This window comes from Rhinolophus hipposideros, assembly GCF_964194185.1.
Source record: "Rhinolophus hipposideros genome assembly, chromosome: X".
Lineage (NCBI taxonomy): Eukaryota > Metazoa > Chordata > Mammalia > Chiroptera > Rhinolophidae > Rhinolophus > Rhinolophus hipposideros.
Genome location: NC_138046.1, coordinates 7,754,461 through 7,770,044, shown reverse-complemented (window position 1 = coordinate 7,770,044; position 15,584 = coordinate 7,754,461). Strand labels below are relative to the sequence as shown.

Here is a 15,584-nt window from a genome sequence, read left to right as displayed (position 1 = left end):
GATACTTCCAATTTGCAGGGGTTGTAGTCTCTTCCTCTCAAGAAGTACCTTCTGTGTAGTACTTCATTTGAGCCCTCTATCTACCCTGGGAAGACAGCCAGGCCTGTGATGTTAGCCTCACTGGGGGACAAGGAAATAAAGACCTAGAAATGAAAAGGGCCTGGGGATACACCTCGCTCGCATATGGCAGAATCAGGACCTCAACCCCGGACTTTGGATTCAGGTCCAGGGCTCTCTGCCACCCACCCTTGGACCACGTTCACCGTTGCTCATATAGCGTCAGATCAGAGCTCAACAGCCACGGTGTTCAGTTAAACAAGATACAGCTGGGGGGTGGGGTGGCCAGCAGCAGGTAAAGGCGAGGAAAAGCAGGTATGTCTGTGAGGGGATGTTGCCATTCTGGGGCTGGCCCAACTAGGAGAAGCTGCTTGGGCAGCCTCTGGGCCATATTGTCAATACTGCCTGAAGACAGGTTTGCATACAAAAAGCCAGCAGAATTGACCCCAGTATCTGAGCTGCATGAGACCCAATGCCCATAGGACACTGCCTTCCCAGATCCTGGCAGCCCCTCCCCTTTAGCACCTCCTCAGCTAGAAGCACAGAGCAGAATATCTCCCTTGGGAGGCCATGGGAATTGGTCACAGCCAAGAGTTCCACCAGCTACAAGCTTCTTCTGCCTTCTCTCCAGAAGACGCATTGACCTGGACTGTTGATGCCTGGAGTTGTCACCCACCCCAGGAGCCGCTGACAGGTCATTGGATTGGATGTGTGTTTCCAATCTCATGGCCACTTGTATTTTCTTTTAGCTCCCTGGGGCTGAGAAGAAGCTGATGACTCCTGGACAAGTTTGGCCGTCCCCAGTTGTCCTGAGTTGCTGGCTCCTCTTCCCTCACTTCCTCTCCATTTGATTTCTTCGTGCTTTTGCTCTTGTCAAGTTGAACTTGCTTACATCTAGTAGTGTATCTTAATGATGCTACGATAATTACTTGTGTGTGTAGCCTTTTATAGCTCAGAAAGCACTTCACATCCGTCATCTTATTTCAGGCTCAAGCAAAGAGGATTGAACAAGAATTCCATCTTTGCTTCCCTAAGGCATGTCAGCTTCCTGATGAGTTTAGGTGGCCTGACATGATAAGCATAGGCAGGAGCATTGGATTCAGTGTGTCCTGACTTTGGACAGAGAGCAAATCACATTTTGGTTCGTAACTCTGAGTGTACCTTTGGGACTTGAGAGTAGAAGGAGACCCCTGAAGACTGTTGACGATCCCTGGTGGGTAAATTGCAGACATTGAATGCTAGGGATTGGCATAGGCCAATGTTTTTAGCTTGACTATTTGTCATATATACATTTTTAAACTTTCCATGTACTTTTAAAAGTAGTTAGTTGCTTTTGATTGAGTTATATAGCAGATTTTAATGACCTCCTTCTACCCACCTTTCACTGTAGTTGAGGGGTTTTTTTTTCCTGCAGGCATGTGGGCATGTATTAGAAAGTTTACACAGTTAGGTTTAAATTCTATAGGATGTGATTCTTAGGAGGCTACTGACCAAAGGTACATCTATGTCTGATAGCTGATTAATACCTTTGCCCTCAATTCCTAATCCCTAAACTTTACACAGAAATCTCCTAAAGTAGATTTTAGAGTATATACACTCCAGCAGGATTAAGAAGGGAGAAAAGCAGCTAACATTTCTTTGAGACCTTACTACATACCAGACATTATCACAAAGTGATGGCATTAATCCCCATATGAATTTTGTGCAGAGGGTATTCTTGTCCCCAGTTTACAGATGAGGATATTGAGGCTTAGAGAGGTGGTCATTGCATCATGCAGAACCATTGCTGTCTCTCACCAGTAACAGTAACCACAATAACCAGTGCTGAGTATGTCAAGCACTGTGCCAAGGTTATCTGATCCTACCAGTTAGCACCCTCCCTCAGGTGTCCCCCCGAGGCACACTCTAACAAATAGGGTAATGTGTGAAATCACACTCCTCTATGAAGTACCTGGGCCCCCCTGTGAAGTACCACAAAGGTCAAACCGCCCCTCCCCCCACTGAGAGGCTCACAGCTGAGAAGAGATTTGACTCAGAGACGTTCCCAGACAGGAGTTTGTCAACCGAGGGAAAGCTCCAGTGGGCTAGCCAACCTGAGCACAGGGCCTTCAGTGACCTCCTATTTTCCGGTCTACACCGTCCCAAGCTAGTGGAATGTGGAAACCTGTTGGCCACCGGGACAGATGCAGACCCAGGCCTACAGTCAGCTGACGCTCTGCCCAGGTTTGGGCTCCTCTGTCTTTTGGGCCAGCATCACTGTCTAATCTCCTTGAGAGCAGGTACAACCTCAGAGTGTTTATAATGAAAAATCAGGGCCTCTTTTCTTGATTTAGAAAACGTGTCTCCATCTCTCCAGTTTCTGAGCCCTATGCACATTGGCTGGTGGACTTGTTCTTATTGCCAAGAGTGGAACATTCTATTTATTTGCGTCCATGTGCATCAGATTTGCTCTGGAGGGGAAAAGTGATACAATGTGCCATGTACTGACATTAAATGTAAGCTGTTCTTCCTAAAGTCTAACCTACAGCACGGGACTTGGCACATGGTAGATACTGACACACAGGTGCTAAATGAATGAGTAAAAGAGAAAGAAAGGTCACTCCTTTGGGTGGGACTCATCCTTGAGTCTTGGTACAGGTCCAAGTGATGGAGTGCAGGAGAAAGAGGTCCAAGATAGGCTGGTTTCCCCACCTTCAAGATACACTCTGCCTTTAAGGTTGTTTTAGAACCAACATGCAAGATACTGACAGAAAACTTGCAAGATCAATATTGATTTCAATCCAAAACAACCTCTTTAAATTGCAAAAAGGCATGGAATTCTGCAGACTCATGTAGTAGGGGGGATGGTTGCATTACACTTGTGCTTTTCAATTGCCTAATGCTTTTAATCATACTTGCTTAACCCACATTAATGTACACAATTATAATAAATGTTAAGATATTACATCATCATTATTAAGGTTTTCTTTTTTAAGTATAATAAGTTGGTATATTTGGCTGTGTGATTTATTTTCTCCTGTTACCTGAAGCCATTCTCTCCACAAAAGCAATACTTTAAAAAGTGTTAAGTCTAAAGAGAAAAAAAATAGCAAGATCTAGAAACTATGCATGCACAAGAAGTGGCACAAGAAGTGGGAATTCTAGACTTGAAGTGGGAATTCTAGACTCTCAGGTCTTAATGAAGAGTATTTTATTCTTTTTTAATTTTTTTTTAAATTGGGGAATATTGGGGAACAGTGTGTTTCTCCAGGGTCCATCAGCCCCAAGTCGTTATCCTTCAATCTAGTTGTAGAGGGCACAGCTCAGCTCCAAGTCCAGTCATCGTTTTGAATCTTTAGTTGCAGGGGTCGCAGACCACCACCCCATGTGGGAATTGAACCGCAACCTTGTTGAGAGCTCATGCTCTAAGCAACTGAGACATCTGGCCACCCCTCCAGAGGCTCAGCAGCAGCTCGTTGTCTTCAGTCTAGTTGTGGAGGGCACAGCTCACTGGCCCATGTGGGAATCGAACCGGCAACCCTGTTGTTAAGAGCTCGCGCTCTAACCAACAGCCATCCGGCTGCCCAGAATATTTTATTCTTTTGGGTCCATCCTCCCCTTCATTACCATTGCAAACAAATGGTCACCTAGACCTTATTGCAAACGTGGAATGACCAGGACCACAGTTTCTTACAAGCCCCTTCTGTCTGTGGGCAGGCCCAGTTTTATAAAATACATTCTTCAGTTGAATTCTGTTTCCCTTTACCGCCCACCGGTAATCTATAATCCCTCTCTTACGTGCTAGCTCCTAAAATAGATGAAGGTGCTTATCAAGTTCTCCCTTTGTCAACTCTTCTCCCATTTAAACACCCCTGGTCCCATCAACTGTCATTTAACAGTAATTTTGGATACACATCTTCAAACACCCTCCTTAGAGGCGCCCTCTCACACATATGTGAACCCATTCCTCCAGATTTGTACCAATGGGCAAAGCTGTTTCATCTTGCTCATTAAGGCCAACACCCCAGGCTGTCAGAATTCTGTTGAATCATCATTCTGCCTATCAAGTGATCTATGCTTCTGAGTTTTCTATCTGAAAAATACACTTTGCATGTCATCTATGTCTTGATCCAGCCCAGGGACAGAACAGGATGATCAAAAAATCAGTCCAAAGATAGAAGACAAGACAGAAATCTCTCCACTACTGAGCAGGGACCTTGGGACCCAGTGTTCAATAGCTATTCAACTAGTGCCCCTGTAGCAACTTTCTCATTCCAACCTCAGCCACCATCTTGGCTACATGAGTACAATTGGGAAAGGAAGAAGAGATTTTATTACTTCAAAAAACAAGAACTGGGCTGCCGGTTTGCTAAGTGGTTAGAGCACAGTGCTCATAACACCAAAGTTGTGGGTTCAGTTCCCACATGGGCCAGTGACCTGCACCCTCCACAACCACCATGTTTCCCCAAAAATAAAACCTAACCGGAAAATAAGCCCTAGCATGATTTTTCAGGATGACACCCCCTGAACATAAGCCCTAATGCGTCTTTTGGAGCAAACCTTAATGTAAGACCCGGTCTTATTTTCAGGGAAACACAGTAGATTAAAAACGACTTGACTTGGAGCTGATGGGTCTTGGAAAAACACACTGTTCCCCAATATTACCCAATAAAAATTGAAAAACAAAACAAAACAAGAACTACATCCATAGTGCCTAACTAGATTGTTTCCAGGATTCTTGTTAGTGACAGTATGCCCCCCGCCCCCCAAAAACTAAAACCTAAAGAAAAAAACCCTAAAAACCTGAAAAGAAAGATGGGGGGAGGGGGAGAGAGAGAGAGAGAGAGAAAAGAAAGAATAGGGTAGTGTTAGTTACTTTAAATTGTCAGGTCATATCTGATTCTATAAGCATCATTCTCAAATATGACATTTCAGTGAAAGCCTTGTTATATAACTAACCAACGGTCCCTATTGTGCCCTGTTAAAAAGGAGAGCAGGCTCTTATTGAACGTAGGCAAATAATTGTATTGCCATGAAAATAAGAATGCTCAAAAACCCTATGTAATTCTTGTTCTGCTCAGTCTTGGGTTAACAGTCTCATGAACCCATCAGCTTCTTCACTAGAATTCTGGAAATTCTGGCTCAGTCCAGTGGTAGGATCTCAAAACTATTGAAGCAATGCCATCAGAAGCTTGTGCCCCCAGAACAACTGGAATAGCCCTTTCTATGGGGGTCTGAGACAGTCACTTTTTCTTGAAGATGAAGCATTATGACCTGTAGTTGATAGCAAGCACTTTCAGGGAAGATTCAGTGTAAAACAAAAAATTATCTGTGAATGACTTAAAATGCCCATGATTAAAGATCTGATGAGAGTTCATTACAAAATCCATGCGATTGACAAAGAAATTTGGTTGTTTCTGTGGCATGCAACACTTTAGAAGTCCAACGCACTATCCATGGCTTTCCATTTAACCAAAGTGACAAAATATTTTAAAAGAAAACATAGAAAGTAACGCAACAGTAAAGAACCTTAGTTCTTTCAAAAGTGAAAAGGTTTGGTTCTCAAGTAATTAAGGACATGATAAAATCAACATGAAGCACAGTAAATTATTCTGAGACACAGAATCTTTGCTTTCTAAGCTGATTACTCAAAAATCAAAGCAAAACAAAACAAAACCTTGGGTGGCTGGATGGCTCAGTTGGTTAGAGCATGAGCTCTGAACAACAGGGTTGCCAGTTCGATTCTCTCATGGGCCAGTGAGCTGCGCCCTCCACAACTAGATTGAAGACAAGAAGCTTCTGCTGAGCTTCCAGAGGGGCGGCTGGATGGCTCAGTTGGTTAGAGCAAGAGCTCTCAACAACTAGGTTGCTGGTTCTATTCCCACATGGGATGGTGGGCTGCACCCCCTGCAACTAAAGACTGGAAACAGCAACTGGACTTGGAGCTAAGCTGTGCCCTCCAAAACTAGATTGAAGGACAACGACTTGGAGCTGATGGGCCCTGGAGAAATACGCTGTTCCCCCATCCATCTATCTATCTATCTATCTATCTATCTATCTATCTATCTATCTATCTATCTATCTATGGCAAAGCAAAACCTTTTACAACCTCTTATTAAGATCCTACCAATAATCTAAGATTTTTTTTCCCATTTTAACAGGGAAAATCAAATTCTAGTTTCGGATCAGTGTACTGTTTAATATTGCAGCTCATTTTAAAATAGCTCATAAATAAACCCATTGAACTTTAACCAGTTATGACCACAAGAAGTAAAATGTATTTTCTACGAACCTTCTACAACTTTCATTTTCATTCAGGTTTTGTCCTGTTGGCATAAAAAATGTCCAAACCTGTGGAGAATTTTTATAAGAATTTATTTGAGCCAATCTGACAACATATGCCAGGAAGAAAGATCTTAAATGCTCCAGAGACTAACAATATTGTAGCTTCTTTTATGCATTTGAAATTAAGGAGGGAACTAAGGAAGATTACATGGGGGTGGGAGGAAGCAAGGCCAAGATTGGATTATAAGAGAGGAAATAAGATTATGTGCTCTCTTGAATGTGGTTTTTCTTCTGAGTAGTCCGAAAGGGGGTATTTAAAAGGTGTGTTGACCTAGATGCACAAGAACAACGGACAGGGCTTGCTTAAAAACTAAAGAAGTTTTTTTAGATTCCTGTTTGGGCACAGTTGTTCTTCAGCAGAGACCTCTTCCAGGTACCGGCACTGTTTAATAGTGACACCATGGTAAGGAAATAGACTGGAATGCCCTGGGACTAATTCTCTCTGGATTTTAGGCACTAAAAAGAAAAAGAAAAAATTCCATCAGGCCTGAATAAGCCAATTCATGGACAATTATGAAGTGGGAAGTTTCAAGACAGACACCTATTTCCTAACAGGTGTGTCAGTGAGTAATTTATAATTGGGAAAATAAAAGAGATGCAAATTTATTTGTAAAAAAAAATACTGAAGAATTTATAGGCCTGAGGCATGACTACCCACTATGGCCTGTCCAATGAGGAATTTATGATCAGAGCACCCTGTGAAGTTACTTTCCATAGGACCCCTTCTTTCATCCATCGTCCTATGCTTTAGTCTTTGTCATTCTGGAACAGCCAGTCATTTTACTTTAGGACAAAATTAATCGTTGTTCTTAACAAAAACACATACTGCTTACCTTATATACTTAATTTAGTATAAGGTTTTAAGTTACCCAAAGGTCTTGAAATGTTTAGGGCTGACATACTACATATGAAATATAATTACTGTTAAAGTTTTGTCAGAATAAGTTCACTTTAAAATAGTACATACACGTACATACACAAAAACATACAAAATAAATAATCTTGGGAATGTAATGTACAGCATGGTGACTGTACTTAATAATACCATATTGCTTATTTGAAGGTTGCTAAGAGAGTTAATCTTACAATTTCTCATCACAAGAACAAAAATCGTAACTGTGTGATGGATGTTAACTAGACTTATTGGGGTGATCATTTTGCAATATATACAAAAATTGAAGCATCACGTAGTACACCTGAAGCTAATATAATGTATGTTTTCAGGGGTATTTCTTAACGTCCCAGGAACACAGGGCCAGAACACCTCTTCCCATGATTATCACCCTTTGTAATACCTTGTAATACCTATAAGAACAAGTGGCTCAGTGGTGGTTTCATGGAACCACAGTGATCTGGTATGATGAGAACCCTCAGGTAAAATGTCCCACCCAGGGTCGACTCTCTGACAGCACCCGGTGACCACCTTTTCTTGGCATGGGAGATAGATTTAACAGACTCTTAAAAGTGTGTTCTTACTAAGTAAGGCCTATTGAGGTCTGTGTTCCCCTTCTCAGACATAGCAAACAAATGTAGTTGAAGGGGAACAAACATGTTGCTCAGTAACCTTTCATTTAAAATTTTTTTCCTTTAAATATTTTTATTAAAGCATAATAAGACAGCCTGTTCACTTGTATCCCTAATAAAGCAAAAGAAATCTATTTTGTCATCAAAAGCGCACAACTTCTGGATCTGAAAAGTAATTACAGCCTTTAGAGCCTTGGTACTCAAAGCCTAGTCAGGGATCTGTAGCATTGGAGTCACCCAGCTTTCGAGAAACACAGACTCTCAATCTCACCCCGTCCTCCTGATGCAGACAGGCATTGTTATCCAGACCACCTTCCATTGTGCTACCTGTACCCCCCTAACACCCATTGTTGGACAGCGCATTTGGGTCCTGCAGGCCCCAGCGCAAATGTTCCCTGAGTGGAAGAAACCTTCCGAAAAGAGCAGGAAGCAGTTTGAGTATTAGGTGGGTAATGAGTAAATCCACTTGCTCGTAAAGTCAAGAGAATAATGGGAGAATGGAATCCTTGATAGTTTTCTGTCTCTTGGTGAACTCCAAAAATTTCCGTGCCCTTGGGAAATACAGGGAGCAGCTGTATTGTTGCCATGCTCCATTAGAACACAGCCGAAGAAAAAATAAACAGGGATCAGGACTTTTTTTTTTTTTTTTTTAGCCTTTTAATTATTTTTATTGCTCAAAAAAAAGCTTCATTTTTTTATTTAGCTTTCTGACTCTGTGCTTGTGCCTTCAAAACTTTCACAACGATTTTCTGCTCCTCGATAAGGAAAGCACGCTTGATCCTGTCACGGACACATTTAGCACACATGGATCCACCATAGGCCCTGCTGACATGTTTTTTCGTTTTAGACAACCTCATCAGAACTTTAGGTCTCACAGCACGAACTCCACGGAGTCGGCCTGGGCACACGCCAAATGCAGATTTTGGTGCTTTCCCAACCTTCTTGGTATAAAGGTAAACAATTCTATTACCAGGGGTTCGGGACAGCCTAGTTTTGTTAGAAGCTGTGTTGTAGGACAGCCTCCTACGGTATGTCAAACGCTGGAGCATCCTGAATGCCTGTAGACCCCGTCCCCCGAAGAGCAGGACTTTTCTTTAGAAAGTACCCTCTGGGGCTTTAGTTTTGCACACGGCCCTGTGATGACTTGCAATTTTCAAATTTGAGGGGAGGCACTGGTGATTGTTATAGCACAGCTCGTACAGTACAGAAGAAACAATGTAACAACATGGACAATGGCTCCTGGGCCTGGCGTTCCATGTGGCGGGGCTGGCGGTCTCTTTGGAGCTAACCCAAGGCCAGAAGCAGTCCAGTTCTGCAATGTACACTCCCCCACAGCTTGATTTGAACTCTCTGCCCCCACCTCCGCCAAGTGCATCAGGGACAGGGACAAGGGCTGAGGCAAGGAGCCCCCCCTTTCGAAGGGGGAGGAGGGTACCATTCTGCGACGGCGCAGGCACGAGCGGGCCGTGTGCCCCTGTTGGGGGCGCCAGGGTTTCTTACTTTATAGCCTCTTCCGCCCACCAGCTCGTGGCCCAGTCTGCACCGGGGCAACAGAAGGACAGAAGCGTGGTGGCTGCGGTCTTCTGGCGTCTGGCCTGCAGGCATCTCCAGTAGGTAAGGAGTGGAGCCCTGGGCACAGAGCAACCCAAACCGCAGGACGTTGTCCCCAGTGGCCCTTGCCATCTTCCTTGGCATCTCAGGGGCCGGTGGTTATAGGTTTCCCCTGGAAATGGGATCCTACTAGATCAGGCTTGGCACTCCGCGGGCTCCCTGCCATTTACAGGCCATAGCAACCAGCCTGGAAACTGCAGAGGAACTTATTCCATGCCTAACCCTGCCCAAAGCCATTGCAGTCTGCATATCCAGAACAAATGGCTCTCGGCCTTGCTCTGGAAGGAAAGTGGCTTCAGCCCTTCCTCTCCTGGCCTCCGCCACCATCAACTGACCAGATGTATTCCTACTACAGAATGGGGGGTGTTTGAGGTAGGGGGTGTGTAAAGGGTGGGGGTTTTAGGGCAGTGGGTTTAGTGTGGGGGAGGGGAGCATAGGGGAATGAGAACAGGAGTTGGGTTTAGGTGGGGGGCAGGGTTTGGGTGAGGGCTGGGATTGAGCTGTAGGGGTGGAGCTTGGTGTCAGAGGTTGGGCTTGGGGTGGGGGTGGGGATTGGTGTCAGGGGTTGGGCTTTGGGTGGGGGTGGGGATTGGTGTCAGGGGTTGGGCTTGGGCGGGGCTTGGTGTCGGGTTGGGCTTGGGTGGGGGCGGGGCTTGTTGTCAGGGGGTGGGCTTGGGTGGGGGAGGGGCTTGGTGTCGGGTTGGGCTTGGGTGGGGCGGGGCTTGGTGTCAGGGGTTGGGCTTGGGTGGGGGTGGGGCTTGGTGTCAGGGGTTGGGCTTGGGTGGGGGCGGGGCTTGGTGTCAGGGGTTGGGCGTGGGTGGGGGCGGGGCTGGGTGGGGGCGGGGCTGGGTGGGGGGGCTTGGGTCAGAGGTTGAGCTTCAGTGGGGGTGAGACTTGGAAAGGAGTGTGACTTGGCAGTAGGTGGGTATGAGTGGGGGTATGAAATTGAGGGTGGGGGCAAGAATCTTAAAGTGGGATTCCTCCTGCTATAGCAGTGGACCCCAGTGACAAGTTTCTTGTATCTCTGCACCAGGGTACCTGTGGCCAGGTCTGCAAACTTAGAATTGGCACAACCTGAGCAGGGGTATGTGGGGCAGAACCCTATCAAAATACCTCTGCCTTGTCTTGGGGACAGGTCCAGTGGAACAGTACCCCACCCCCATACACCCTGGGGCAAGGAACTGCCTGACTCTGGACAGAGCTGGAGAGTTGAGTGAGTGTTGAGTGCCTGGGGCATCCCTGTATCCACACCACCAGAGGGTCCTATTCAGCAAGGTGAGTGGTGGTGAGGAGGGCCTGTGTTGGGAGGAGCCTCTGTAACCCTGGCAAAGATCAGGAGGGAGAGGGGCTGTCTGCCAAGGTGTACAGACTCTGCACGGTAGGGTCATACTTAGACAGAGAGTTGTCTGTCTCCTGAAGTGTGGCACTGGTCACCTTTTCTGGGTCCCCTTTCTGCCCGATTCCAGCTCCCACACATTTTAAAATCATAAGCTCTTGATTTTTTAGCATTCCATGCTTGCTGCCCACCCCTATCTTCCCTCCCCCGAACCCCCCCTTGTTGCTAGGGCACTACATTGGTTGGAGGCCAGTGACATCACCTGTTGCTCCTGGAGGGCCTTAACCTTACCACATGACACCAGTCTGCGATAGAAACCCATGGTCCACGGTCCACGCTGTTCTCAGTATCCATGGCAACACTGCAGCTTATCACAGGCTCTCCACACCCACCAGTTTCATTGCATTGCGCAGAACTCCAGCCATCTTTCTCATCTGTCGGGCATTTTCTGAGAAAGAGGGGGACTTTGCATCTCCCTCCTCCTGCCTTTGCCCTGGCAAAGCGGTGCCAGGTGCCTGGGGCCTGCACAGCCCTGAGCCAGGGAGTGGGACGTTCTGTCCTCTCTTGCTTAGAGGGCTTTGTCAGTGTCCCCAGTCATCAGGCCGTGCCTCCTGACGCTGGCCTTTTTACTACAGGCACCTGCAGCACATGCAGCAGAGTCCTTGGAATTTGAGGAGGAACCCACAGCAGGAGGAGGTCAGCAGGGAGGGGATGAGGTGGGGGGAGCTTGGACTGGGAGGACCCTCTACAGTCTACACTCCACCAAATGACTAGGGGAGCCCTGGGAAGCAGGGACTGAATTCCTGTGAGTGGAGGTGGGGGAAGAGAAGGGGCTCTTGATAGAGAGGACTTGGCGATAATGATGCTTTCACCCCAATTGCATTACAGGTTGTGGAAACCTGGGACACTTCTGCCTTTGTGCTTGGCATTGGCTCAGAATTCACTGAGTTGTGGTCAAACTCTGAGCAGCTTACTACCCCTAGTATTAGATCAGTTCATAGAAAGTGGAAGCAATGGCTGCTGTGACACTGTTAGAGGATTGGTGCAAGGGGATGGACCTGGACCCTAGGAAGGCCTTGCTGATTGTGGGGATCCCCGTGGAGTGTAGTGAGATGGAAATTAAAGAGACTGTGAAGGCAGGCTTACAGCCCCTGTGCGCCTACAGGGTGCTGGGCAGAATGTTCAGAAGGGAGGACAATGCCAAGGCCATCTTCATCGAATTGGCTGACTTTGTCAATTTCACTATGATCCCCAGTGAGATCCCAGGAAAGGGAGGGGTCTGGGAAGTGGTGGTGAAACCCCGTAACTCAGATGACGAATTCATCGCTAGACTAAACTACTTCCTGAAGGATGAGGGCCGCAAAATGGCAGATGTGGCCAAAATCCTGGGGGATAGCAGTGTCACTGAGGGCATGGAACCAGAGGGTTCTTCCCAATTGAAACCGGCAGTTTTGCAGCCTCTGAAAGAAAGCATGTGGTACCGAAAACTTAAAGTGTTTTCGGGAAATACTTTCCCAGTCCCAGGTGAAGAGAACTTTGAAATCTGGCTAGAGCATGTCACTGAGATTATGAAGGTGTGGCAAGTGTCTATGGTAGAAAAGAGGCGCCGTTTGCTAGAGAGCCTACGTGGCCCCGCCCTGTCCGTCATGAGGATGCTCCTGGCTAACAATGACTCCATGACTGTGGAGCAGTGCCTGGACGCCCTGAAGCAGATCTTTGGGAGTAAAGAGGACTATAGAACCTCACAGTTTAAGTTCTTTCAGAGCTTTCAGCTCTCTGGAGAGAAAATCTCTGTTTTTCTGCTCCGGTTAGAGCCCCTGCTGCAGAAAGCTGTGCAGCACAGCCCCTTGTCAATAAGAAGCACAGACATGATTCGCCTGAAGCACATTCTAGCTCGGGCCAATATGACCACCAGCCTCCGGGGCAAGCTTATGCTCCTGGATCAGCGTGGGTGTCCTCCCACTTTTCTGGAGTTAATGAAGCTCATTCGAGATGATGAAGAGTGGGAGATCACCATGGCAGTGATAAAGGAGAAGCAGAAGTATAAAGAGAGGGACCGCAGGGCCTCTAACAGCCAGGTAGTAGGAGAAGCCACTGTTTCCGTACCTCAGGAAACTGTGCAGGCAGGGCCATATTGTGAGAGCAGCACCCAGACCATCCAGGAGAGGGTTATCCCATGCCTGAAGCGCAGGCGACTGTCAGGCCATGGTAGTGGGGAGGAAGTACATAATCAGGACATATGCCCTAAGACTGAAAACACACCTCCACCAAAGGAGAGTCCTCACCATGGAGCAGAAGAGTGGGGAAACGAGGAAGGGGCTGGGGCCACGAGCCACCCCAAGCCCTAGGAAGCATAGGCTCAAGAGAACTGGGCACCCCTTCTCCTACCACGCAGAAGAAAGGTTTTAACAAGGGGAAGGGGCAGTCTGCACAAGCAGCAGAGGACCTGAGTGGGGCAGAAGGGCAGGGCAGTCAGGACCAGGCCAAACCCCCTCACCCTCCACCAGCTGAAAGGCACTCCACCCATGAAGCTGGACTCGGCTCATGGAGGGCCAAGCACACGGTCCCGAAGAGGTACCAGCCACGCAAACAAGGGGCCACCACACCTGGTACATGGGCTGCTCCAGCCACGGACAGGGACCCCACCATGGCAGAGGTTGATGGAGGTGCAACTGGGGGCTTTGGCCTCGGCCCCTTCATCTGGCCACCCCCAAACGCCCACCCTGTGTGCTCTGAGCTAAGAATGCCGACTGGCCGCCAGGCCTCGTGGGGCCTGGAGCAGCCTTCCCCAGGGCCGCCCCTGCCAGAAGGAGCCAGTGCAGGCGAGGAAGAGCTGCTGCACACAGAGGTAGTGTCCCCCACGCAGAGGGGAGGTCGCAGGGTCCAGTCCGTCCTCGGAATCCTTGACAGCGCTCCAGGGGAGCCCCAGGAAGGCAGCACCTCGAGCCCCTGTGCAAGTCAGGCCAGGAGACCCAAAGGTCCTGGGAGCCAAGCGCCAACCTACAGGCAGTTTCCTCCCCCTGCAGCCTGGATGGGCTATGGGGGCAAGGAGAGCAAGGAGAGAGAAGAGCCCCAGGTGAGAGCCTAGGCTCAGCCTGGCAAGGGGGTCAGTGGGGACTTGGGTTAGTACCCCAGAGCTGGTTTTGGTGGGAGTGGGTGTGCAGGGACTTTTGTTCCCAAGCAGGAGGAGTAATGGAGGAGGGGAATGAGGGGAAGGTAGAGGAAGAAGAAAGGAGGAGGAGGCGAGCAGGCGAGGAGCAAGAGTTGGAGGAGGGGGAGTTGTTGGGGAGATGTTCGTTTTGCTTGTTTGTGCAGAGCCACTGGGGACCTGGAGACAGCATGCAGAGGACGGGGACTGGTCTGGCGAGCCACCACTCAGCAGCTGCCAAGGCCAGCTCCAGCCCCAAACCATGCCAACTTGGGCAGCCGGCCTGGGAGCAGGCCTCAGCAGTCCGTCTCAGCCTAGGTGAGGGGGACCTGAACACATCTGCTACGTGCCCTGGACTGGGACACGTTAGGAGCCATCCCTGGGGGACTCCCGTTCTCCGTCCCCTGGGGCAGGCTGCTCCCTGTGCTGGGAAGCCCCCGCCCTGTTTCTCTGTAGGCCCCACGGTGGCCCTCGTGTCAAGTCACCCCCCCCCCCCGCACACACACAGTTCGTGTGCAGAGCCGCCAGGTGTGCGTGCCCCCGGCTGGGTGTCCTCACCGACCTGTGCCATCACCTCTGGGCCCCAGCACGTGCTGTGAGCTTCCTGCCAGCCAGGGCTCTGCTCACTCTCATCCAGTGTTGTGAGCTTAACCTCTGCTTTCTCCATGTAGGTTTTGGCCAACCGCTGCTTGTTGTTGTGGAGATGTGTGTGTTCTTCTCTGAGCAGTTACCCCCGCTGACCACCCCACCCCGGAGACCCCGAGCCCAGCCCCTGGAGACTGCAGGAAACACGGATGAGGGCATGGGCGGTGCTCGCCTGTGACCTCAGGAAGGAAGAACTGCACCGGGGCCAGAGGGGGACTGTGCTCTGATGTCTCACCCTGTTGTTCGTTGTGACTCAGTTTCCTCGGCCTGGTGGAGTGTCCCATGCTGTGTGTTCCACCATTCTGTGACTGTCCTGGCTGGGCCATAGGGCAGGGCCAGACCCAGCATGTGGGCCAGAGGGGGAGGTGTGCCCTGGAGTTAGTGGACATCGCCAGCGTCCGTCATCCTGCAAAAGCCCATCGTGGAGCCATCAGGATGGGGGACTATGGCAGAAGGGTCTTGTTATGGGGGTGTGGCAGCTGATGCACCTCGTCAGGGACCCCAAGGAGGCGGAGGGGGAGCTGGAGACCTATGGGCTCTAGTGGGCATTAGAAGTTCCTGTCTGTGATTTTATTCCCTTTGTTCAATGGTTTCAGTTAAATGTTTATCTTCAATAAATGTTATTATGTTTCAGCTGTGTCTCGATGTGGGCAGTTGAAGGAACGGTCTGTTCAGGTCAGGGTTTTGGGCAGCAGTGGCTTGGGAACCCGTGTTGCATTGGGGGATGGGGGGCAGGGTCTAAGAGGTGATGTCAGGTGTTTTAACTCCAAAAGTTGATCACCAGCTAGGTAGCAATGTCCTATGGAACCAGGTAAAGGAAGTGAGTTGAGTGACCTGGATGGTCTGTCAATAGGAGTCTGGTGGGTAGGGTGACTGGCTTGTTGGGTCTCCTGGGCATACACCGAAAGCACCAAAAAACCTTGAATCTTGAACAAGTGC

General features: G+C 48.6%; 3 protein-coding genes across 5 annotated transcripts in view; 2 read left to right on the top strand and 1 right to left on the bottom strand.

Moving 5' to 3' along the window:
- ZNF185 (zinc finger protein 185 with LIM domain) overlaps positions 1 to 3,011 on the top strand; it is a 68,102-nt gene extending 65,091 nt beyond the window's left edge. Inside the window, exon 25 of the mRNA XM_081042500.1 lies at positions 807 to 3,011. The gene's annotated coding sequence lies outside the window, so the exon portion shown is untranslated. The remainder of the gene's footprint in view (positions 1 to 806) is intronic.
- Positions 3,012 to 8,273: 5,262 nt separating this feature from the next.
- Positions 8,274 to 8,965, bottom strand: LOC308495260 (large ribosomal subunit protein eL34-like). The gene has a single exon (XM_081043181.1). The coding sequence runs from the start codon at positions 8,952 to 8,954 to the stop codon at positions 8,601 to 8,603; it is 354 nt and encodes a 117-aa protein (XP_080899307.1). The 5' UTR covers positions 8,955 to 8,965; the 3' UTR covers positions 8,274 to 8,600.
- A 379-nt stretch (positions 8,966 to 9,344) lies between these two features.
- Positions 9,345 to 15,278, top strand: LOC308494193 (uncharacterized protein). 3 transcript variants are annotated; one of them, XM_081041681.1, is made up of 5 exons: positions 9,345 to 9,519; positions 10,652 to 11,548; positions 11,741 to 13,928; positions 14,168 to 14,318; positions 14,672 to 15,278. In XM_081041681.1, exons 3-5 carry the CDS (start codon positions 13,500 to 13,502, stop codon positions 14,821 to 14,823), a joined length of 732 nt encoding a protein of 243 aa, XP_080897807.1. In that variant the 5' UTR covers positions 9,345 to 9,519; positions 10,652 to 11,548; positions 11,741 to 13,499; the 3' UTR covers positions 14,824 to 15,278. The 3 variants fall into 3 exon arrangements, 1 of the variants encoding a protein (XP_080897807.1); XR_013992888.1 differs by lacking the exon at positions 9,345 to 9,519 and having other exon boundaries at positions 10,983 to 11,548; positions 11,741 to 13,700; XR_013992889.1 differs by lacking the exon at positions 9,345 to 9,519 and having other exon boundaries at positions 10,983 to 11,548.
- Positions 15,279 to 15,584: the final 306 nt, after the last annotated feature.